The following is a 26,241-nucleotide window of genomic DNA, read 5'->3' as shown; positions in this document are numbered from 1 at the left end:
CTGCAAATCAACATTAAGAGAATCCTGAACTGGGACTACTAAGTCTTGTGATTCAGATTTTTGAGCCTTTCCCCATTTAGAAAATAGTCTACACCTCTATCCTTCCTACCAAAGTGTGGCGGTGCCAATGTTGGATTGGGGTGGACAAAGTCATAAGTCACATGACACAAGGCTATAGTCCAAGAGTAGTTGTTTGAAACCAAAAGCTTTCAGAGTACTACTCCTTCATCAGGTGACTTGGAAAGAAGTGCACATGCACAATATATAGGCAGAGATAAAGATAATCCCAAGTGATTAAGAGTGTCAATAGATAAGTACAAATAGTTTGAGTAAGTGTTGACAGGCTGAATAACAAGTCTTTGCAGGTGATCAAAAGTGCCAAATGGTGTGAGTAAAGTGTCAATAGCTGAATAACAGTGAGGGGATGGCTTATGAACTGCTAAATTAAGATGGAGACATAATTACAAATAATCAAAAATGAGATGATGCTAAAGACAAACCAAATGGCTGGATACCTATTCATGTTATTCCAGCCATTTGGTTTGTTAGCAGGGAGAGTCCAGGAGCAGAGGGCATAATCTTAGGGGTCACACATTTAAGACAGAAATGAGGAGGAATTCCTTCTCTCAAATGGGAAGTGAATATTTTATCACCAGGAGTTATTGAGGTTGGCTCATTGAGTGAGTATATTCAAGAGTGACATAGATTTTATTCAGTAAAGGAATAATAATTATGGGGTAAATGCAGGAAAGTAGGGTTGAGGATTATTAGATTAGTCATGATCCCATTGAATAGCAGAACAGACTCAGTGGTCTGAATGGTCAATGTCTTATGGTCTTAACTTCGAGATGGCCAACCTGTAACTACCACCTTCATGCCAGCTCATGACTACAGCTTCCAGACAGCAGTATTTTCCATACAAAAAAACTTTTAAAGTTCTTTCATGGAATGTGGGCACCTGCTGGTTGGCTACCATTCATTTATTCATTTCTGGAGAAGGTGGTTGAAAAGTGTTGCACTGGAAAAGCACAGCAGGTCAGGCAGCATCAGAGGATCAGGAGAAAGGCTTAAACCCTTCATCAAGAACATGAAAGTGGTGAAAGTTGCTCAGTCCTTGGGTAGGGTAGGGGTAGCAACAGTGATGTTATGAGTGAGTTTCAGAATTTTGACCCAGCAACAGTGAAAGAAAAGTGATATATTTTAATTTTTATATTATATTATTAATAGCAGATGAAATGATTTTTTTGTTTGTTTTGTGCTCTGTTCAAAAATATTTTCTTGATGCTACTTTGCTGCTAATATGCAAACCATCAGAATTTATCTTTCTTAGCACATGATTTTATTTTTTTTAAAAAATTAATTCTAATGCATCTAATTCCACATTCCTTTTGAATTTTATTGAGGCTAATAAGTATTTTAATTTTAGTTGGGCTACCCAAACTCGAGGCTGCGATATTTCCTTCTTGCAAAGCTCCAACCTGATGCCTTCTGCTTCCAAACTTCTTATCAGGTGAGTTTTATCGTGGGCTCATGGTAAAGAACATCAGAAAAATATCAGGTTTATTGCATTCTGCTTCATGGAATCTCTTCAGTCATTTTAGTGAAGAGGTAGCAATCAGATGATGGGGTAAAATATGTCTTTCTGAGCTGCAACGTCAAAATCTGGAGAAATTTCTCATGGTTTCAGTCTGAGCTGTTTATATAATCTACAACCAGAGATTTATCTATCACTTACAGTAATGTAATTGACACACGAAAGCCAGCTTTTGCTTTGAGTCCAGTTACATTACCAGAAAAATTAGAATCTTTTTCAGCTTGAATCTAGTTTAAAGATATCACCAACTTTATGAAGAACATTTGAATATCTAATGTGGCAGACTACTTACTTATTGAACGCACTTCATTTGTAAAGGTGCCGTGACCTAATTTTGGTTTCACTTGGACTTAGTGTAATTTGTTGATGCTCTTAGTTACCATAATGTTTAATTTCCCAGTCTAGTGCTGTTTTCAGTGGGCAAAAAGAACAGGGATGCAATCTAAAGGAAACTGTTGTACTAGGAAGATTGGGGATGTTCACAGGAACAAGCAGAGTTTCTTCAAGTAGTAGTACAAGCTGATATTCATCATTTAAATTTGTAGAGGTTGAACGTCTTTGAAATTATCCCTTGAGGCATACAGCAAATATGAATTTCAATTTAAAGAAGATTTCAAATGCATATTTAGTTCATTCCAAGTGTTTTTCTTGATGAAGTTTTAATATGATATGCTTTTGAATTATTCATGAATGTTTAGCATTTTATGTTGCAAGTAATTCCATCTAGTATGATCTTATTAAAATTTGTATCTATAATTTCAGATAATAGAACGTTTCCCAGACCATGATGTTACAGATTCAAGATTTACTGATGATTCCAATTTTGATCAGATAGTATCAACAGGTGATAATAAAGGCGAACACAAGAACTCGGGATATTGTGCTGGGACTGACAAAAGTGAAGCAAATATGACTCGACTTTACAAATTAGAGACACCAGAACACCTGAAAAAGAAGCAATTCCAGAACAACAACTTATCAATCCAAATGATCCAAGAATTCTTGGAGGAGGAATTGAAGGATCCAAGCTCATACTTCATACCCCCAAAGACGTTACTGCGTTATGCTTTAGTACTTGACATAGTTGGACCATCTTGTAGACGATCAGTGTGTTTCACTAAAGGGTAGGCCTCTTTCATTCCTTTTTGAAACTGCTTTTTAATCTTTCAGATTAAGTATTCATTTAGTCAGAAAATATTCACATGAAATGGCTGAATGATATCTTTGAAATATATTTCCTTCACTGGATCTGAGTGACATCTTTGAAATATATGCCCCTAACTGGGTCTGACATGATCTTTTAAATTCATGCCCAGAATGCTTTTACTTGTGGATCAGAATGTTAATTTTTTTTGACCTTGATGAAATATTAATGATGACATCATGTAAATTTCAACAGTTATCATTGTCATAGCAGTATTACATCCATATTATATCAACTTGTTAGAATTAGAACAAAGAACAAGACAGCACAGGAGCAGTCCTTTGGCCAACCAAGCAAGTGTCCCCAAATCCAGTCCTTATTTACACCTGGTATTTATGGCCTGCACATGGTTTCTATCCCTCTGTTCACCTCCCTTTTATGCATCTATCAATTTAGTCCTTAAACATCGCTAACCTGTCTGCTTCCACCACTTCCATTGGCAGTGCATTCCAGGCACCTACCACCTTCTGTGTGAAAACACTGTTCCCCACATTTTTCCCCTAAATTTTCCCTCTTTACCTTGAATCTGAGCCCTCTTGTATTTGACCTTTCCATCCTGGGAAAAAGGCCTTGTAACTATCCACCCTGTCAATATATCTCAGAATGTTGTAGACTTCTTTCAGGTTACTCCTCAGCCTCTGTCTTTCCAGTGAAAACAGTCTAAGTTTATCCAACCTCTTGATACCTAAAACCCCCCAGACCAGGCAGTATCCTGATAAATCTTCTCTGTACCCTCGCAGAAGCAACTACATCCTTCTTATAGTGTGATGACCAGAATTGCACGCAATATTCCAAATGTGGGCTAACTAAAGTTTTGTACAGCTGTAACATAACATGATAACCTTTATACTCGATGCCCTGGCCAACATATGCCATCTTGACCACCATATTCACAAGAGTTGCCACTTTTCAGGGATCTGGACCTGTACGCCCACATCCCTGTGTAAGTCAGTACTCCAAAGGGTTCTGCCATTTATTGTATAGTTTACACCTGAATTTGATTTTCACATTTATCCGGATTAAACTCCATCTGCCACATCTCTGTGCAAATCTGTAATCTGTCAGTATCCTGCTGTGCCCTTTAACAATCCTCCTCACTATCTGCCACTCAAATAATTTTAGTGTTGTCCACAAACTTACTAAAGACCACCTATACTTTCCTCCAGATCATTTATATTTATTATAAACAACAAAGAACGCAGCACTGATCCCAGCAGAACACCACTAACTACTGATTTCCATTCTGAAAAGCTCCCTTCTACCTCTACTCTGTGTCTTCTATAACCATGCCAGTTCCATGTCCATCCAGGTAGCACACCCTGGGTCCCATAAGACTTTTGTACTAGCCTGCCATGAAGATCCCTTTTGTACTAGCCTGCCATGAAGTACCTTAACAAATGCTTTAGTAAAAGTCCATGTGGAGAAAATCCACTACACTTCCTTCAATAATCATTCTTGTCACTTCCTCAAACTCAATTAAATCGGTGAATATGACCTTCTCCATGCAAATCCATGCTGCCTATCACTAACAAGTCCATTCACTTCCAAATGTGAATAAATCCTGTCTCTCAATATCTTCTCCAACAACTTCCCCATCACTGACATCAAGCTTATCAGTCTGTATTTACCTGGATTATCTCTGTTTCCCTTCTTAAACAAAGGAACAACATTTGCCATTTTCCAGTCCTCTGGAACCTCGCCTGAGGCCAAAGAAGATGCAAAGATGTCTGTTAAGGCCCCAGTTATTTCCTCTCTTGCCTCCCACAATATCCTCGGATAGATCCCTTCTGGCCCCAGAGAGTTGTCTGCCTTAATTCATTTCAAGATATTCAGTACTTCTACATTATGTTGCTTTGCCCAAAAGTATTCACACACCTTCCCCAATTTCAACTTCCATGGCAGTGCCTTGGCCAGTCAGAATTCACTTGCAAACCAATCAATACCCTGTTTCTTTTTTTCTACTCATTCATGGGATGAGGGTATTGTTAGCTAGGTTAGCATTTATTGCCCATCCCTAATTGTGCAGAGGGCAGATCAAAAGTCAACCACATTGCTGTGGGTCTGGAATTACATAGAGCAGACCAGGTAAGGCTTTATTTCCCTTATGGACATTTGTGAACCAGATGGGTTTTTCCAATAATCAGCAATGGATTCACGGTCATCATCTGCCATGGCAGGATTCAAGCCTGGGTCCCCCAGAACATTATCTCAGTGTGTCTGAATTAACAGTTCAGTGATAATGCCACGAGGTCATGCAGTATAAATTGCTGTTCCCTTTCAGATTTGATATTACTGCTTTACCCTGATGAATGCAAGATGAAAAGCTTCAACAGCATGCATCTTTTCAGTTATACTCAAATTATTAAATAGTATATTGTGATATTGCATATAGATTGTCAAAACCAAGTTCTGAGGTGGTAGCATAGTACTAATGTCATCAGGCTAGTAATCCAGAGATCCAGGCTAATGATATCATTATCGTGGGTTCATATCTCACCATGGCAGATAGTTAAATTAGAATTCAATAAAAAAGCCTAGAATTAAATTAAATTAAATTAATTAAACTAAATTAAATTAATTCATCATGGTGAATATTGTCAATTGTTGTAAACGTCCACCTGCTTGTCTAATATTCTTTAGGAAAGGAAATCTGCCATACTGACCTGGTTTGACCGACATGTGACTTCAGCCCACAGCAGTGTGGTTGACTCTTAATTGCACTCTGAAATGGTCTAGAGAGCCATACAATTCAATGGCAACTAGGGATGGGCAACAAATGCTCGCCTTGCCAGCAAGGCTCACATCCCATGACCTCAAGCAGAAAAGATAATTATCCACATAATATTTCTAGTAGAACTGTGATGACAATTTGTCATGCTGTAATTATGACCCGAACACTTATTGTTTTCATATAACTAGTATTGAAATAGAACAATACAGCACAGGATATTCTCGCCATCTGTTGAATTCAACCTATATTTTTATTATCAGCTGATGCTTAGTCTTGACCTTGATCCCAATACATTATAAACTGCACAAGGTGATTATTATTCTTTCACAGAAAATAGGAACATTCAGCCATTTAAGCCTGCTCCTTGGGCATTGTTATCTTATAATTCATTTGCGGTGCTCTTGGTGTGAACTAGTAATTGCTAATATATCTATCTAAACTTTCAAGAGAGGAAAAGGAAATATTTTTGTAATCTTTCACTCCTGTCAACTGTGAAGACATTTATTGTCATTCTCGATGAGTGTGTTTCTCAACAAATTAATTAGTTTAGTGTGCTAAAATCAAGAAACTATTTTTAGATTAGATTAGATTACTTACAGTGTGGAAACAGGCCCTTCGGCCCAACAAGTCCACACCGACCTGCCGAAGCGCAACCCACCCATACCCCTACATTTACCCCCTACCTAACACTACGGGCAATTTAGCATGGCCAATTCACCTGACCCGTACATCTTTGGACTGTGGGAGGAAACCGGAGCACCCGGAGGAAACCCACGCAGACACGGGGAGAACGTGCAAACTCCACACAGTCAGTCGCCTGAATCGGGAATTGAACCCGGGTCTCAGGCGCTGTGAGGCAGCAGTGCTAACCACTGTGCCACCGTGCCGCCCACAAACTATTCCAGAATATAAATAAAATTTAAATTCTCAAATTTACTTCACTTGATTTCTCACTAATTTTTTGAATGTCCTCTGATATTTCAAACATTAAAAGACTTTCTGCTAATTACCGAACTGTCCTCTTTAATCTTTTGGGGATTGTCCAGCTATTTTTCTTTTGTGGAAGTGCTCAAAAGGCCAGAATTAAGGGAATGCAGAATTCATAGAGGTTTTTCGGGTTGGAAGTGATTATAGAGATGAGGAAGGATGGTCCTTTGGAGAAATTTAAACATAAGGAAAATAATTTATAATTTGACCAGGATAGATCAGTGAAATCAGGTGATGGGTGAAGGGGACTTGGTTCTGAAATGGATGGCAAATTTTTACCTGAGCATATATACATGGAGGGTGTAAGATGAGATACCAACAAGATCAATTTTTTCTGAGCATTTTGTAAGGTCAATATCATTAAATATCTGCACAGAGACATTAATTTTAACATAAGATTCTCTAATAATATGGTGATGCTCAGGAATTAGCTTGTTTAAAATTTGATTTAAATTAGTAAACTGACTTGCATTGTGACTACTGACTATTACTCTGTCATGAATTGTAACGTAGGTCACAAGTAAAACTATCAGCTTGATTGAATTTTAGAATTGTCCTGATTGACCTTTTAGAAAATATACGTATGCATCATTATGCTTTATTACAAACAACAGCAATTGCATTTTTGTTTTAAACATTCATACACCAATGTTTTGAAAGTTCACTTTTAGTTGCAATAATTAATAAATTCTGTTTTCTAATACAGATATGGCCATTATGTTGAAGGTACTGGTTCTGTGTTGAAGACCGCACCAGATGTTGAGGTATGCTATTGCCAACCATAGGAACTTATTGTTGACTTTTTTTAAAGCCACATATTAAATCTGTGAGTTGCTAGAAAATGTGCAGTGTGTCTGTTGAAATGCTTGATAGTAATTTGTTTGGTAGAATTAAATCTCAATTGATGCCAAATGATTTTGAGTTAATTGATTTACCTATTTTATAGTGCGATCAGAAATTCTTTAAATAATTAGAATTTGACATACATTTATTGTCACGTACTCACATGAGTGCAGTGAAAAGTTGACTAAGTTGCCACTTATGGCGCCATCTTAAGTACAAAGGTACCGAAGTATAAAATCTTAGGAATAAATTAGAAAAATGAAGAAATAAAAGTTCGGCATTCAGTGGTCTTTTAATAGACCACACTGTGCCTCGCCTCCAGTCCACGCTGGGCTTTGCCTCCAGATAATGCTGGGCCTCGCCCCGAGTCCACGCTGGGCCTCGCCCCGAGTCCACGCTGGGCCTCGCCCCGAGTCCACGCTGGGCCTCGCCCCGAGTCCACGCTGGGCCTCGCCCCCAGATCGTGCTGGCCTTAGCCTGGGACTATCTGCTCTCACTGCCGCAGATGCTGAGCGAGCTCACTCTCTACCACACTGGGCTCACTCACCCATTGATGGCTTGACTTTAATGTGCTGGCCTCCCTCTCTTCTGCATTGATGTCCTTCATGCTGCTCAAACTTGCTTCCACAAAACGTAAGTAGATTAAACTAAGAAAAAAAGTGAAAGAACAATGAAAAAACTGAAATAATGGGTGTGTGTGCACAATACAACTAAACTGAATCTTTGGATTTTAGAATGCTAAGATGGGATACTTACAACGGGACTTAATTACAATGCAACATCATAATTTAGGCTTCAGGTGACTGAGCAAATTGAAAGGTATTGTTGTGCATGTAGGCCAAATACTAGGTATATCAGAAGTGGGCAGTACTTTGCCAAAAGGAGAAAGTGAGGACTGCAGATGCTGGAGATTAGAGTGAAAATGTGTTGCTGGAAAAGTGCAGCAGGTCAGGCAGCATCCAAGGAACAGGAGATTCGACGTTTCGGGCATAAGCCCTTCTTCAGGGCTTTCCTGAAGAAGGGCTTATGCCCGAAACGTCGAATCTCCTGTTCCTTGGATGCTGCCTGACCTGCTGCGCTTTTCCAGCAACACATTTTCAGTACTTTGCCAAAACCCAAGTTACATGTATAATAACTTTCATATGTCAAGATCTGTTACAATTGCAACTAGATAACTCTACTGTAGTTGTAAATCTGAATTAATACTGAACAGATTCAAAAATATTAGCATGTTTTATTTATTTGGCAGTCGTTATTAATTCATTTTTTTTCTCGTGGACATCAAACAAATTTCAAAGATATTGTGATGTATCTTGTTTAAAAATATTTCTGACCACAGTAATCCATGTTTGTGCACGAAAACCACTACCTGTAGATCAAATTGTTTTCTTTGGATCCAGATTTCTCGAACACTTCCAAATAACCAGGATATGGGTTGGGAAGTGTCTTAGCCCATGTTTGGTCTAGAACCATTGCATAATCTGATACTTGAGATGAGAAGGTAGCCTGAAGTTAAGAAGAATCCAGCTAGTGTTTAACCTTCTTGCTTACCTATATTGCCTTTGAGTGCAGGTCTTCACTGAGGAAGTCCAGTTGTCAAATTCATGCTTCTGTGTTAAAATATGCTTGAGTAATGTTTGTTGTCAATTTTTATGGATTGTTTTCAGTGTTGTAGTTGATTAAGTAATTTTTGATTTGTGCAAATCCATGTTTTTCAGTATTTAATTATTTTCTTTTCACTTTTAACAGCTTTCTGAAGTCTTCCAGTCATTTCAGACACTGTCAGATAATGAAAAGTTATCCCAGCTATCAAAATTAAAACTACGATATTTCACTCCGAGGGAAATAGCAAATCTTCATGGATTTCCTCCAGAATTTCGTAAGTAAACAGTTATGTGTTCCTGCACATTGTCAATTTATGAAATAGAAACTTCTTCAGCTTCCTGCTTAAATTTTATCTGTTTGGGGTGCATACTTCAGGGTGTCAGCAATTATAGTGGATGGATGATCTGCTTCCTGTCTTGCTATTGTAGAAACAAAATCAGTGACTTGAGAGCAAAACAGTGATTCAAGACTGACTTGTTTCAACCTTTCTATGGGTAAACACCTGATCTCCAATTTCTCTGCACCAAAATAGAATTATTATTATCTGGCACCAGTACCAGGAAAGAGAAAGTTATTCCATGGTGACTTTACAGGCTGGTGCTTGGGTCCCATTGAGTTGCATTATAGAGCAGTAGACAAAGTTTTAAAATAATGAAGTGGAGAGGAAAGAGAGTGCTGCAAGTGAGATCGGGAGATAGTGAAATTCAGAAAAGAATAAATACAGAAATAGTACAGGAACTTTTTAGCAGCATTTTTGATTTTAAAAGATAAGCAGTTTGGTTCTTGAAGTGACAAATTAAGTTAGAATGATGAATGTGACATTAATGACTGAGGTGAACTCAGAAATATTAGAAAAGTATCAACATCAAAGGTACCACATCTGGATACAAAAAGCATTCACAGCAAACTGGATAAAATAAAAGCATAATGAAGCAAATAGATTTGATGTAATAGTGATCAGAGAAACATGTTTTCTGTAATGTGGAATTTTAGTATCTATTATTTCAGGATATGTTTAAAAGAATGTGTCAAAATGGAAAAGGAAGTGTGGTGGCCCTGATAATGAAAGATAGGATGAAGTGAGTAAAGAGAAATAATGTTGGCTTAGAAAATCAAAAGGTCGAGTCATTTTGAATATAAGTAAGAAACAGCAGTTTATGGGCCCAGAACATTCTGTAAAAACGCCATCCCATATTCCCAATTCCTTCATCTCCGCCGCATCTGCTCCCAGGAGGACCAGTTCCAATACCATACAGCCCAGATGGCCTCCATTTTCAAGGACCACAGATTCCCCCCAGACGTGATCGACGATGCCCTCCACCGCATCTCCTCCACATCCCGCTCCTCCACCCGTGAGCCCCGCCCCTCCAACCACCACCAGGCCAGAACCCCACTGGTTCTCACCTACCACCCCACCAACCTCCATATGCAGCGTACCATCCGCCGTCATTTCCGCCACCTCCAAATGGACCCCACCACCAGGGATATATTTCCCTCCCCTTCCCTATCAGCGTTCCAAAAAGACCACTCCCTTTGTGACTCCCTCGTCAGGTCCACACCCCCCACCAACCCAATCTCCACTCCTGGCACCTTCCCCTGCAACTGCAAGAAATGCAAAACTTGCGCCCACACCTCCTCCCTTACTTCTCTCCAAGGCCCCAAGGGATCCTTCCATATCCGCCACAAATTCATCTGCACCTCCACACACATCATCTGTTGCATCCGCTGCACCCGATGTGGGCTCCTCTATATTGGGGAGACAGGCCGCCTACTTGCGGAACGTTTCAGAGAATACCTCTGGGACACCCGGACCAACCAACCCAACCACCCCGTGGCTCAACACTTCAACTTCCCCTCCCACTCCACCAAGGACATGCAGGTCCTTGGACTCCTCCACCGCCAGACCATAACAACACGACGTTTGGAGGAAGAGCACCTCATCTTCCGCCTGGGACCCTCCAACCACAAGGGATGAACTCAGATTTCTCCAATTTCCTCATTTCCCCTCCCCCCACCTTGTCTCAGTCAATTCCCTCGAACTCAGCACCGCCTTCCTAACCTGCAATCTTCTTCCTGACCGCTCCGCCCCCACCCCACTCCGGCCTATCACCCTCACCTTGACCACCTTCCATCTATCACATCTCCATCGCCCATCCCCCAAGTCCCTCCTCCCTACCTTTTATCTTAGCCTGCTGGACACACTTTCCTCATTCCTGAAGAAGGGCTTATGCCCGAAACGTCGAATCTCCTGTTCCTTGGATGCTGCCTGATCTGCTGTGCTTTTCCAGCAACACATTTTCCGTCCAGAACATTCTTTACCATTTATCAGAAAGTTAGAGGTGTATGCAATAAATGTGATATACCAAATATAGAGGGGATGTTACCTTTCATATGGACTGGGCAAACCAAATTTGCAGCAGGATAGAATGGCGGGGTGAATACAAGATAATTGTTTACAAGAATATGCTGAGGAACTCACTAGGAAACAAGCTGTTTTGGATCAAGTATTGTGGAAATTGAAAGGGTTAATTAGTTGAAATATCTGTAAAGGGCCATCTAGAGACAAATGACCATAACATGAGGAATTTTGTAGTGAGTTTGAAAGGAGATTTCATTAAGTGTGAAGCTAAATTCTTAACTCTAAATAAAGCCAACTGTAAATGGTTTAAGGGCTGAGATGGCTAAGATAGGATTGGCTAAGTATGTTGAATAAAGTGACAGAAGGCAAGCTAGCATTTTAAAGAGTTAATACCTAATTTGCAACAAATAAACATTTAATTATTTTTATTCATTTGTTGAGTCTGCGCTTTGCTGGCTGGTCAGCATTTATTGTCTGTCCTTAATAGCCCTTGAGAAATGATGGTGAGCTGCCTTCTTAAATGGCTGCAGTTCATTTCAGTTAATGAATTCAAAACCATTGGAAAAGTGGTCCAACCATGACTAACAAGTGAAATTAAAGATTATGTTAGTTCAAGGGAGGAAGTTTAAACATTTGCCAAAAATGTTTTCTCAGATGGAAAATTTTATAATTCGGGAAAGGCGGGCTAAGAAGTTGGCAAGGAAAAGCAAAATAGTATTTGAGAGTAGGAGTCCCCTGTGTCTATTCTTCTCTCAGCAAGTTTTGAATACTGTTGAAGGGGATGACCTCTCAGGAAATGCAATTGCAGCAGCCAGATCACTGACATCACGGTCAACTGTTGTACAGCAGGGAGGTTGGAAGTGTAGGTGAGCAGTAGTAACGGGGACTTTATAGTCAAGATTAGAGTGGTGCTGGAAAAGCACAGCAGGTCAGGAAGCATCCAAGGAGCAGGAAAATCGACGTTTTGGGCAGAAGCCCTTCATCAGGATTCATCAGGATGTCTCTGAGCAGGACATTCTGAAAAGGGAGAGTGAATAACCAGAGGTTGGGGTCCATATTGGTACTAATAACATAGGCATGAAGGTAGATCCTGTGAAGGGAGGTTAGGTAGTTGGTTAGAAAGTTGAAAGCTGGGCCTAGAGGGTTGTAATCACAAGATTACTCGCTGTGCTAATGCTACTGAGGCTAGAAATATCAAGGTAACACAGTTGAATACATGGCGAAAGGGCTGGTGTAGGAGGGAGTGCTCAGATTAGGATGGCACAGTGCCAGAGACCTGGGTTCCATTCCAGCGTTGGACAACTGTCTGTATGGAGTTTGCACATGCTCCCTGTGTCTGCGTGGATTTTCTCCCACAATCCAAAGATTGTGTGTCAGGTGAATTGGCCATGCTAAATTGCCCATTGTTTTAGGTACATTAGTCAGAGGTGAATGGGTCTGGGTGGGTTACTCTTCAGAGAGTCAGTGTGGATTTATTGGGCCGAAGCGCCTGTTTCCGTTCTATAGGGAATATAATCATATCTGGGCCACTAGGATATCTTCCAAGGCAGGAGGGACCTGTACAAGAAGACTAGGTTGCACCTGAACTGGAGGAGCAGGAAGGTTTGCTAGTGTTACTCGGCAAGGTTTAAATTAGCGTAATGCAGTTGACGATCTGGAGACGCTATTTCTAAAGTCCAAACTTCTAAAATGTGTGTTGGTTGTAATGCAATTATATTGCCAACACTTTAAGCGCTGTTTCTAAAGTATGATTTTTCTGTAACATGGGATTGCACAAGAACACAACCATCTCATTATAGGAGAACTGTCTGTATGGAAAAGTAGTTGAGAGAAGGGCAGGACCGGCAGTTCAATGCTCCAGGGTTTAGACGTTTCAGGCATGGTAGAGAGGAATTTGGATGGGTATATAAATAGGAAGGGTTTGGAGGGATATGGACCGGGGTGCTGGCAGATGTGACTAGATTGGGTTGGGATATCAGGTCGGCATGGGGGGTTGGACAGAAGGGTCTGTTTCCATGCGGTACATCTCTATGACAGTACTTGGAATTTCCTAAAGCATTTGACAAGGTTCCTTATGGTAGGCTGGTCCAAACGTTTAAATCATATGGGATCTGCAGTGAGTTGGTAAGTTGGATACAAAGTTGGCTTGGCTAGAGATGTCAAAGTAGTTGTGCAAGGATATTTTTCTGATCAGAAGTCTGTGACCAGTGTTGTTCAGCAAGGATCAATACAGGAACCTCTGTTGTTTAGAATACAAATAGTTTGGATGAAAATGTAGGTGGTCTGATTAGTAAGCTTGCAGATGACACAAAATTTAGTGGAATTGTGGATAGTGAGGAAGGTTGTCAAAGGATGCAGCAGGATATAGATCAGTTGATAAGTTAGGCGAAGAAACGGACTTTAATCCAGATAAGAGTAAGGTAATGCATTTTGGGAGGTCAAATGCAAGAGTGAAATACACTGTAAATGGCAGGATCGTGAGGAACATTGATATACAGAGGGATCTTGGGGTGCAAATCCATAGCTTCCTGAATGTAGCAACACAAGTGGATAAGGTTATAAATAAGGTAGATGGCATGCTTGCCTTCAGTCAGGACATTGAGTGTAATTGTTGACAAGTCATGTTGCAGCTGTATTAAACTTTATTAAAGCCATATTTCGAGTATCATGTGCAGTTCTTGTCACCACACTATAGGAAGAATGTGAAGACTTTGGAGAGAGTGCAAAAAAGGTTTACCAAGATGTCTGGGGTTAGAGTGTATTAGCTATAAGGAGAGGTTGGACAAACTTGGACTGTTTCCTGTTGAGTTTCAGAAGTTGAGGGGGTGACCTGATCGAAGTATATAAAATTGAGTGATGTGGATTGGGTGAATAATTAGAGTCCTTTTCCCTGGGTGAATTGTATATGCTGGGGAGCATAGGTTTCAGGTGAGGGGTGTAAGTTTAAAGGACATGCAAGGGAAGCTTTTTACATAGGGTGGTATGTGCTTGAAATGTGCTGGCGTGGGGAGGTGGTAGAAGCAGATGTGAAAGTAGCATTTTAAGAGGCATTTAGATAGCCAAATTAAAAGGCTGGAAATAAAAGGATATGGACTATGTGTAAGCAGGTGGCATGAGTTTAGATTGGCATCATGGTTGGCATGGACATGCTGGGCCAAAGGGTCTGTTCTGTGCTGTATTTTTCTATGTTGGCTATGTCTCTTGCTAGTCTTCTATAGCACAATGAACAGTGCAATGCAGGAACAGGCCCTTTGGCCCACGATGTTGTGCTGAGATTTAATCCTATTGTAAAATATAGTAACTTAACCTATGCACCCCTCAACTCACTGCTATCCATGTGCATGTCCAGCAGTCGCTTAAATGTCCCCAATGACTGTTTCCACCACCATAGCTGGCAACGCATTCTATGCATTCACAACTCTCTGCGTAAAGACCTCTGACGTCTCCTTTATACCTTCCTTCTAATGTCTTCAAACTATGACTTCTTGGACCAGTCAATCCTGCCCTGGGGAAAAGTCTTTGGCTATTGACTCTATTCCTCTCATTGTTTTGTGCACCTCGATCAGGTCTCCTCTCTTCCTCCTCTCCAGAGAGAAAAGTCTGAGCTTATTCAACCTTTCTTCATAAGGCAAGCCCTCCAGAACAGGCAGCATCCTGGTAAACCTTCCACGCACTCTCTCCAAAGCCTCTGTAGCTTTCTTATAGACCAGAACTGGACACAGTATTCCAAGTGTGGTCTCACCATGGACTTGTAGAGCTGCACTGAAACCTCACGGCTCTTAAACTCGATTTCCCCCGTTAATGAAAGCCAAAATACCATATGCTTTCTGAACAACCCTATCCACTTGGGTGGCAACTTTGAGGGATCTATGTACTTGCACACCCAGATTCCTCTTTTCCTCCACATTGTCAAGAATCCTGTCTTTAATCCTATATTCAGCATTCAAGCTTGACCTTCCAAAATGCACCACTCCACATTTATCCAGGTTGAACTCAGCCTGCCATTTCTCAGCCCAGCCTGCCGTAGTCCTCTATACTATGGATGACATCTCCAACCTTTGTGTCATCTGCAAATTTACTAACCCACCCCTCAACCTCATCATCCAAGTCATTTATAAAAACTACAAAGACCAGAGGCCCAAGAACAGAGCCCTGTGGGACCTCACTCAACACTGATCTCCAGGCAGAACATTTTCCATATAAACAAGTTGTACCTGTAAATATGTCAGTAGTTATGTAAATGAGAAGAAATTAATTAAGTTAAATTTAGGGCCTTTAGAGACAGAGTCATATTAAGTTATAATGCTGAGTTGCTAATATTGGCTATTCCTTACAGGTAAATCTTGTCTCGCATGAATCTAAAAATGGCTGATGAGGCTGATTCAGGATCTTCAGTGATTTAAAAAGTCTCTCAACTTGACAGCTGGGAACCTAAGAGGTAGCTGCAGACGTATTAGGTGCATTTGTTTCAGTCTTACAGAATTCTTAGCATTCTGAAATAGTTCCCTAATAACAGATATCCCAACAACAGTAATAGGCAGTAAAATGTTAGATTTATTATTAGTGACATGATATCAGGTGACTTAAAAAAACTTAATATGAGAAAACAGAGCCAAAACAGATAGAAAAAGGAAATTTTATTTATCTAAGGTCTGTTTTAGCATTTTTTATTTATGTAAATTATAAAATAGATTGGGTAAACATCAGAGGGCGTGCAATAAAGCTGCACTGAATGAGGGATTGTTCTATGAGGAGAGCCCAATCAAGTGAGCTGCTTTGTTCTGGTTAATGTCAAGCTTCTTGAGGGTTGTTGGAGCTGAACTCATCCAGGCAAATGGGGAGCATTCCATCACAGTCCTGACTTGTGCTGTTTGGGAGTCAGAACGTGAATTACTCTTTGTATGATTCCAAGCTCTGACCTGCTCTTGTAAACACAGTATTTATATGTTGGTCCAGTTTAGTTTCTGATCGATAGTAAACTTTAGGATGCTCACTAATTGAGTGAAGGTAATGCCATTGAATGTCAACTGGCAATGGTTAGATTCGTCTTTTGTTAGAGTTAGTCATTGCCTGCAACTTGCGTGATACAAATGTGACTTGATACTTGTCAGATTGTCAGTGGGCTCAAATTAATAGTGGTGTTGCCCTGAAGAATTCATTAGTTGGAAGATGACTGAAAGTTAACTGCTGAGAGCTGTTTAAATTTTAACCAAGCAGGTTGATTCTGGTCAAGACAGGGCCCTGAGGAATGAACGAGAGGTTTATAGTCCGTGTTTTAAGTTGGGACTGGCGCAATGTATGTGCACGTTCTTTCAATGTACGAAGAACAGGGATCTGTGTATTAAAGTATGTAACTTCCAGTGTGTGCAAGTATGCCACAATGTGAGTCTGATTAATGATCTTTACTTTAATTGTCAGTGGAATTCTTAGCACATTTGAGGTTATTTAGCAAATGTTGGCTAATCCTAAAATCACATCGAATGTTGGACAATATGTTTTGAGTTTTGCAAGCGCTGACTGATTGATTGATTGATTGATTGATTGAGCACAGTCAGTACTTTTCCATGTTATGAACAGCCAAGCTGAATGCTGTTTAATACGATACACCAGTCTTTGGAATACATAGCCTATATACCTAGCTCACACCCAAAGTGAAATTCACAGACTATTATTCATGTGTGATATGTTTTTTGGCTCATTGGGAACATCTTGTTAGAGGTGATCACCATAGAGTCATAGAGATGTATGGCATGGAAACAAACCCTTCGGTCTAACCTGTCCACGCTGACCAAATATCCCAACCCAATCAAGTCCCACCTGCCACTACCCGGCCTATATCCCTCCAAACCCTTCCTGTTCATATACCCATCCAAATGCCTCTTAAATGTTGCAATTGTACCAGCCTCCACCACATCCTCTGGCAGCTCATTCCATACACATACCACCCTCTGCATGAAAAAGTTACCCCTTAGTTCTCTTTTATATCTTTCCCCTCTTACCCTAAACCTATGCCCTCTCGTTCTGGATTCCCCAATCCCAGGGAATAGAATTTGTCTATTTATCCTATCCATGCCCCTCATAATTTTGTAAACCTCTATAAGATCACCCCTCAGCCTGCGACACTCCAGGGAAAACAGCCCCAGCCTGTTCAGCCTCTCCCTACAGCTCAAATCCTCCAACCATGGCAACATCCTTGTAAATCTTTTCTGAACCCTTTCAAGTTTCACAACATCTTTCCGATAGGAAGACGACCAGAATTGCACCCAATATACCAACAGTGGTCTAACCAATTTTCACATAGAGGATGGTGCATGTATGGAATGAGCTGCTAGAGGAAGTGGTGGAGGCTAGTACAATTACATTTAAAGGGCATCTGGATGGATATGAAGAGGAAGGGTTTAGAGGGATTTGGGCCAAATGCTGGCAAATAGGACTAGATAAATTTAGGATATCTGGTCGGCATGGATGAGTTGGACAGAAGAATCTGTTTCCATGCTGTGCATCTCGAAGGCTCTGAATCGACAATTGAAAGAATGTGTGTACTCAGAATGTGCAAAAGATATGGAATGGTGTACATTTGTATTCCTAGAACCAACTTGTTCATCTTGCTTAAACACCTGCTGAATTGTGGAACTATATCAGTCTTTGGCATTATTAATGTATTTGAAAATGTAAGCTGGGACAACCTTGGATTTAATGAACTCTTGGAGAAATTTGAGCGCAAACTTAGCACTGTACTCACTAAACAGCACTATTTTCATTTCTGTTATAAATTCTCTTTGCCTTTATGTTTGTTTATATTTTTGAGAAAGAGAGCAAAATTTGGACAATGTCCTTTTTTCAGCAATATTCAAATATATTAAAATCACGTAATTCACAAATGTATTTAAATTTAAAGACACCTGACACTTCTGGGTTTGAAACCTCTCCATTCCCCCTTGAGCTTTTATTTCTACTTTTAATTATATTTTAATATCCTTGCAGGTTTTCCTCAGAATATTTCACTGAGACAAAGTTATCGTCTGCTTGGAAACAGCCTCAATATCAACGTGGTCGCCAAGCTCATTGGCTTGATGGTTCAGTGATATCAAAAGCCAATAAGATTTATGATGTATTCTGTGTAAATATGTACATCTGGAAATGCTCATTTTGCCTAATAAATCTGGAAATGCTTATTTTACCTAATAACTATGCCTGTTTTTAATATTATCAATATATTGAAATTGTCTTTTTGATATCACTGCATACAAGTCTGCCCTTCCATGCATTAAAATATCAAAACTTAATCAGTACAGCATGGAATGTAAGCTGAATGTTTTGCTTTGTAGCTGGGGTTTTGTGACATAACTCTTATTCAGCTTCCTAAGAGCACTGTACCCGACACCACCAGACAGACAATAGCAGTTCAAGGTGTTTCACCAGCATCTTTTCAAGGGCAATTAAGAATAAGCAACAAATGATGGTATAGCCAGCAATGCTGAAGTTATGTGCAAGAATCAAAACACACTGTAATGTGAACAAATTAAAAATAATTCTCGTATATTTAAAATGTTTAACCGAGCTGTTTTTTAAATTGTTTAATAAATTCAGTCTGATGACAAATTGTTTGTATTTTGAAAGAATAAACCAAAAAGTTTCATGCAGGGTCATTTTGTTTCAATCATGGCAGTTTTACATTGCACTATTTATTTGTACATCAAGTCCTTGTTTATTATGTCTCCGTATTCTAGTTCTGATTTGGAGGTGCCGGTATTGAACTAGGGTAGATAAAGTTAGGTTATAATTCAACAGGTTAATTTGGAATCACTAGCTTTCAAAGTGCTACTGCTTCATCTCGTGGTTCTAGTTCTGAAATATAATGCAGTGACTTAGAATTATATAATAATGCCAGGTCATATTGAATGAAGAGTCTGTATGTCTTCATTGAAGAATTTGGCAGTCTACTGTTCATTTATTACAGTTGTAATATGATTCTCTTCATAACCTTTACAGCCTTCCAGTCCAGAATTTGACATTGAACTTCATTTCAGGCCAAAATATTATTTTGGAAAGGTTTACTGCAAATTCCTTCCTTTAGTATTCTGGAGGCAGATTCCATTGAGGAATTCAGGAATGTATTGAATGATTATTTGGATAGAAGTAAAGTGCAAGGTTACAGAGGAAAAGCAGGAGATTCATGGTTTGTAGTGACCCTTCACCCTCGCACCAGGGAAGCAACATATCATCATGGATGCATGTCTGCAACTGGTGATACATCTGTCTGTTCTGGAATCTATTTCTTTTGAACTTCTTTTGAATAAATATGTGACTAAAAATTCCTCCTGCGTCCAAATCTTTTCAATATTTATCAAAAGTGTCTGATGCGCAACTGAAGTTTTTTTTAATGCTAAATTTTATTCAGTTATTTGACAACAGAGAAGGAAGGTTTAATTTTCATTGCCTTTCTTTTGGAAGTAGATGTAATGTGTACCTGGAATGGAAGTGAGTTTGACGTCTATATCATTTTTGTAGTTGGAACTCACGAGGCAAACTGGTTGAAAACTCCCCAAAACAGCGTTTCCCAGTATTTCTGGCATGATGGTGGTTTCAACGAAATTTCCAATTGCTAACCCAAAAGCAATTAAAATTAAAACAGCTAGGAATGTTGATAGTCATCTAAAGAGAACTGGCATACTAAGGGATGGAATTTATGTCATGGTTATGTGAAACTCTATTGGATCTCATCAGAAATACTGTATTAAGTTCTTGGCCCTGACCTTAAGATGGATAAACAGACCAGTGATGCAGCAGAAATCTTCAATTTTTTTTTCTTCTCTCTTTATCAAGCACTCTATCGCTTGACATTTAGCTTTATTTAATATATTGTCACTTGTACCTAGGTGCAGTGAAAAATGGGTAATGTTGCCATGTTCTGGTGCCATCTTGGATTACGGAATAAATTACTAAATAAGTTGTATAAATGGTAAAATACCGAAATAAATAATAAATTGGTAATACTAAAATCTTCAAAAGATCCTCTTTTCCTCTCTGTCGACTTTACCCTATCTACTCCTCCAGTTGCCCCAGTCCGACATCGTTCCCTGGGCCCTGGCAATGTGCTCCTTTTCTGGTGCCATCCTTTCTGCATTCACTGCCTCCAAGCTAGAGAAAGGCACACTGCATGGGTCCTGCATCTCTCCCGATGCTGGACACTGAATGATGGGGTCCTGATTTGTCCTCCAATGCTGCCACTTGAGATGGAGCAAGGGTGAAGATGCACCAGGCCCCGGTCTGTCACAGGAGGACTTTGGTAGGAAGCCCAGGCAAATAAAACAAGCTGGAAAGGCAACAATGAAACTGTGTGGATATGGCAAAAGCCACGAGCAGCCGAGCCCCACTGCTGCCATCTTGACATCCGGGTATCCCTGGACTTGCTGCACTTGCTCTTCACTCTTAGAGGAACATGCTAAACCTGAATTCTCACTATAGTACTTTTAAAAGACTTTCACCTTCCCAATGTAGGCTTGACTGCAGTTACTGCTCACAGTCTGTTTGCTAGATCCTGTCCACTAATATCGAAATTGGCCTTCCCCTAATTTAGACACAACTTCTACAATCTCCTTTTCCATAATGACTTTGAAACTTATAGTATTATGGTCACTATCCCCAAAACGCTTATCCACTGAAACTTCAGCCATTTGACCAGTTTCATTTCCTAGGATTCCCCAACTCTCGAAGGACCATCTATTTCCTGGCACAAAAAGCTCTCCTGGATGCACTTCAAAAATTCAACCCCAGCTACTCCTTTACCACATCTGCTCTGTCCCCCATCTCCCTGTCAAATTGTTTTCAGTACACATTCCAGATTTTAAATCAAAAAATACTGAAAATCACAGCAGGTCAGGCAGCACCTGTGAAAGAAAGCAAGCTAACGTTTTGAGTTTAACGTGAAGTGTGGAGGGGGTAGCATGGAGTTAAAGGAGAGGTTGTTCAAAGTGAAGACAAGCTCATCCAGTTAGAGGAGGGTGGTGTTGGATGGGAATAGTTCAAACCTTTTTTTCAGGAAGATTTGAAGAGCCCTGAAACTATCTTGATGGACGTATAAAGGGATTGCATGTCTATTGGAAAGAAGAGGCAGCTGGAACATGTGACCTGGAAATTCTGAAACTGATTAAAGTGTCGGAGCTGACGTGAAGTGTGGAGGGGGTAGCATTTATATAATAATATGGGAGGTTTGGAGTGCTGGGGGGGAAGAGTTTAGCTTCTTCAGATTGTGAACTTACTCATATTCCTTCCTTTTCATTTTGGTGTTCTGTGAAGCAATCACCCAGCCTGCACTTTGTTTCTCTAATGTAGAGGAGGCTACATTTTCAGCAGTAAACGCAGTATGCTAAATTGAATGAAGTGTGGGTAAATCGCTGCTTCACCTGGAAGATTTGTCTGGGACCTTGGATGGTGAGGAGTGAGAAGGTATATGGGCAGGAGCCATGGAGCTGTGTGCACATGTGGGGAGTGAGCCAAAGTGTCCCAGAGGGAATGGTCCTTGCAGAATGCTCACAGGGGAGGGAAGGGGAATATGTGGAAGTAGTGGAAATGGTGGCTAATGATTCTTTGGATGTGGATACTGGTGGATGGTAGGAGAGGATGAGGAGGATCTTATTGTTTGTGTGTGTGTGTGTGTGTGTGTGTGGGGGGGGGGGGGGGGGCAAAATGCAGGAGATGGGTCAGACATGGCTGCAGGCTCTGTCAACCATGGTAATGGGGAATCCTTGATCGAGGAAGAAGGTGGACATTTCAGAGGCTCCTTGTAAAAGTTGACATCACCAGAACAGATGTGACGGAGACTGAGAGGAACTGGGAAAATGCGATAGAGTCTTTACAGGAAACAGGATGCAAAGATGTCTAGTCCAGGTAACTGTGGGAGTCGGCGGGTTTAATAGTGGATATTGGTGGCCAACCCATCCCCAGAAACAGAGATGTTGAGGAAGGAAAGGGAGGAGTCAGAGACGGACCAGGTGAAGGTGAGAATGGGGTGGAAATTGAAAGCAAAATTGATAAATTTTTCCAATTCTGAATGAGTGGGAAACAGCATCGATTATATTATCAATGTATTGGAGAAAGAGTTGTGGGTGGGGGCCAGACTCAGACTGAAACAAGGAATATTCAATGTACTCCACAAATCTGTAGGCATAACTGGGGCTCATGATTACCCATGGCCACCCCTTTGATCGGAAGAGAGTGAAAGGAGAGGTTGTTCAAAGTGAAGACAAGCTCACCCAGGCAGAGGAGGGTGGTGTTGAATGGGAATGGTTCAAACCTTTTTTTCAAGAAGATTTGAAGAGCCCTGAGACGATCCTGATGGACGTATAAAGGGATTGCATGTCTATTGGAAAGAGGAGGCAGCTGGAACTTGTGACCTGGAAATTCTGAAACTGATTAAAGTGTCAGAGGAATCGCAGATGGAAGTGGGCAGCGACTGGACAAGGAGAGAATAAAAATGAGCGGAGGTAGGAAGGGATGTGTTTCATGGGGCAGGAGCAGGCTGAAGGAATGACTCTGCCCAGGCCATCTGTTTATGGATTTCGGGAAGGAGGTGGAAGCAAGCTACACAGGGTTGTGGAATTATGAGCTTGGAGGGAAGATCACCAGATGAGATTAGTGACAACTGTGGACACAGTAGCTTGGTGTTCCGTGGTATTGTCGTGGTCAAACGGGGGATAGGAGTAGGTGTCTGAGAGCTGGCACTCAACCTTTGCAACGTAGAGGTCAGTCTGCCAGCCAATATCAGCACCACCTTTATCGGCAGGCTTAATAAAGTCAGGGTTGGATCTGAGTGCAGTCAGTTCACAGGGAGACAGATTGGAATGGGTAAGGTGGTGGGTGGGGGAGGGCAGAGAAATTGAAGTAACCAATGTCACGTCAACAGTTCTCAATGAACAGGTTGAATGCAGGTAAAAACCCAGTGGGAGGTGTCCAGAGAGAGGGAGAGAGTTGGAGGCGAGTGAATGGATTGATGGGATGGGAAAAGGACTCTTTTCCAAAGAAATGGGCATGGAAGCAAAGGCAATGGAAGAAGAGTTCAACATCATGTCATGCCCGAAATCGATTGAGGTGGGGCTACAGAGGGATAATGCGAGTGTTGGACTGAGACGAACAAAATTAAAAATCACATGAGACCACTCTGAAAGCTTGCACATTCAAATAAACTTGTTCAACTATAACCTGATGTTGTGTGATTTTCAATGTTGTCCACAGAGGAATAAAAGTAAAACCTTTGCTGAGTATAGAATGTTCAGCATCAGATAGTAAAAAGGATAGTAAGTACATGAGAGGAAGTGGAGTTGGGAAAGGGGATCAAGTCAGAGGGAGAAGGAGGGAGGAAGATTCTAGAGGGCTTTGGGTATTTCCAAATTGGTGCACCTTGAGTTCCTTAATGTGTGAAAGGAAAAGTTAAAGATCCAAAACATTCATTCTGACTTTTCTCCACAGATGCTGCCAAACATGTGTTTTTCTAGCAATTTCTGTTTTTGCTCCTTTGATGTGCTGTTTGGTTTCAGTTGTATTAATAGTTCCCTAGACTCCATATGTGAAATAATAAGTGCTATTGTAACATAGCAAACACATTGTTTATAAATGAGGTGATGTCTCTCAAGGTTTTTTGAAAGTATTCTCCTAGTGGACTTGGCTATGTTACAATTTGTCTCAATTGAATTTGTGCTTTTTTTAAGAATGACCTATATGAACAGAAAAGTCTCTTCTATTGAGTTTTTGTTTAGTGGAATCTTACCAGAAGTAACAAAAGTAATAGCCTGAGAAGTGTTTTATTGTAATGAATAGAATGGTTTGCTAAGCAGTTGACAATTAAAACCTTTGTATCTTTTTCAAGAAAATGTGAGATAAATATTTAAAACCGCATGATGAACAGATTTCAGGGAAATGAACTTTGCACATGTGACATTGCAATAATGCAAAACAATGAGCAAATTGGCATCCACTAATGCAAAAACATCTAAGCTTGTGTTACCTTCAAATATCTTGTAAATTGCAGATAGGCCTTCTGTACTACCAGAGTGCATCTCCATTTCATGCGTAAATATTTCAGGATCCAATATTATGCCTGCAAGATTGTTTCTAAATATTATATATGAACAAGGAACCTTCTAATTGATATGTCACGGTCATCAATCTATCAAAACATGGTCGGCATCTACCAGGCTTCATGATTCCTGTGTCCTCAGGTGATTGAGTAGGCAAATCCTAAAGCCAAAGATCTTTTGGCAGAGAGGACAAGAAATGTCTTGAGAAAGTGGGTTTTTGACCTAGGATTCTGGATTAGTGGTGCTGGAAGAACACAGCAGTTCAGGCAGCATCCAAATCGACATTTTGGACAAAGGCCCTTCATTAGGAATAAAGGCAGAGAGCCTGAAGTGTGGAAAGATAAACTAGAGGAGGGTGAGGGTGGGGAGGAAGTAGCATAGAGTATAATAGTGAGTGGGGGAGGGGATATAGGTGATAGGTCAGGGAGGAGAGGGTGGAGTGGATAGGTGGAAAAGGAGATAGGCAGGTAGGACAAATCCGGACAAGTCATGGGGACAGTGCTGAGCTGGAAGTTTGGAACTAGGGTGAGGTGGAGGAAGGGGAAATGAGGAAACTGTTGAAGTCCACATTGATGTCCTGGGGTTGAAGTGTACCGAGGCAGAAGATGAGGCGTTTTTCCTCCAAGTGTCTGGTGGTGAGGGAGCAACTGTGAAGGAGGCCCAGGACCTCCATGTCCTCGACAGAGTGGGAGGGGGAGTTGAAATGTTGGGCCACGGGGCGGCGTGGTTGATTGGTGCGGGTGTCCTGGAGAAGTTCCCTAAAGCACTCTGCTGGGAGGCACCCAGTCTCCCCAATGTAGAGTAGACCGCATCGGGAGCAACGGATACAATAAATGATATTGGTGGATGTGCAGGTAAAACTTTGATGGAAGTGGAAGGCTCCTTTAGGGCCTTGGATAGAGGTGAGGGAGGAGGTGTGGGCGCAGGTACTACAGTTCCTGCAGTGGCAGGGGAAGGTGCCAGGATGGGAGGAAGGGTTTTAGGGGAGCATGGACCTAACCAGATAGTCATGGAGGGAACGGTCTTTGCGGAAGGCGGAAAGGGGTGGGGAGGGAAATATATCCCTATGGTGGGGTCTTTTTGGAGGTGGCAGAAATGTCGGCGGATGATTTTGGTTTATGCGAAGGTTGGTAGGGTGGAAGGTGAGCACCAGGGGCGTTCTGTCCTTGTTACGGTTGGAGGGGTGGGGTCTGAGGACGCAAGTGCAGGATGTGTACGAGATGTGTTGGAGGGCATCTTTAACTACGTGGGAGCCTATTCTCTGTCCATCTGCTTCTGTTGCTTCTTCATAGCAAAGTTTTATGCTGTAAGTTGCCGACTGTGTTGCAGCTTGTTGGTTAGTGAGCTGCCACATGGCATAGGTGATGATACCCATGTGCCAATTCTACTACAACCATTGTCCAGAATTCCCTCCATGTACCATTCTCAATGTATCCCTTTTTCAATGAAGCCATCAAAGGCTTCTCACAATGTTGTCTTTTCTGTCTTTAAATTACAAAAAGATGAGTTTTGAAATTCAAATTATTTGACCTGCAATGCAGTGTCGACACCAATGGAGCAAACTTTGCATGACCAAGGTTGTGATGCTGGAGGAATTAATATTAGTGAAGTTACTGAAGTTACAGTTCTGATGAAGAGTCACTGGACTTGAAATGTTAACTCTGCTTTTTCCCCACAAATACTGCCAGATTTGTTCAGTTTTGTTTTTTTTTCAGATATTCAGCATCTGCAGTTCTTTGATTTATCTTAGAGTTTAACTCTGCCACATGTCTTCCAGGTGTGCCAACCTTGAAGATGTTCTCTTCTCTCCAAAAGGATTGCTGTTCTAATCTTTCTTCTTGA

General features: G+C 40.9%; 1 protein-coding gene across 6 annotated transcripts in view; it reads left to right on the top strand.

Annotated features, from left to right (window-relative positions):
• trdmt1 (tRNA aspartic acid methyltransferase 1) overlaps window positions 1-19,207 on the top strand; it is a 76,145-nt gene extending 56,938 nt beyond the window's left edge. For 5 of the 6 annotated variants that reach the window (XM_060825561.1, XM_060825565.1, XM_060825566.1 and 2 more), the window contains 5 exons: window positions 1,427-1,510; window positions 2,357-2,718; window positions 7,223-7,280; window positions 9,109-9,238; window positions 18,308-19,207. In XM_060825561.1, coding sequence (XP_060681544.1) covers window positions 1,427-1,510; window positions 2,357-2,718; window positions 7,223-7,280; window positions 9,109-9,238; window positions 18,308-18,408 — 735 coding nt within the window. In that variant the 3' untranslated portion in view covers window positions 18,409-19,207. The remainder of the gene's footprint in view (window positions 1-1,426; window positions 1,511-2,356; window positions 2,719-7,222; window positions 7,281-9,108; window positions 9,239-18,307) is intronic. The other variant, XM_060825562.1, reaches the window with a different exon arrangement.
• Window positions 19,208-26,241: the final 7,034 nt, after the last annotated feature.

The sequence above is a fragment of the Hemiscyllium ocellatum genome, chromosome 5 (genome assembly GCF_020745735.1).
Source record: "Hemiscyllium ocellatum isolate sHemOce1 chromosome 5, sHemOce1.pat.X.cur, whole genome shotgun sequence".
Classification (NCBI taxonomy): domain Eukaryota; kingdom Metazoa; phylum Chordata; class Chondrichthyes; order Orectolobiformes; family Hemiscylliidae; genus Hemiscyllium; species Hemiscyllium ocellatum.
Note: the sequence above shows the minus strand (reverse complement) of the source record. Positions and strands in the feature narration are given on the sequence as shown.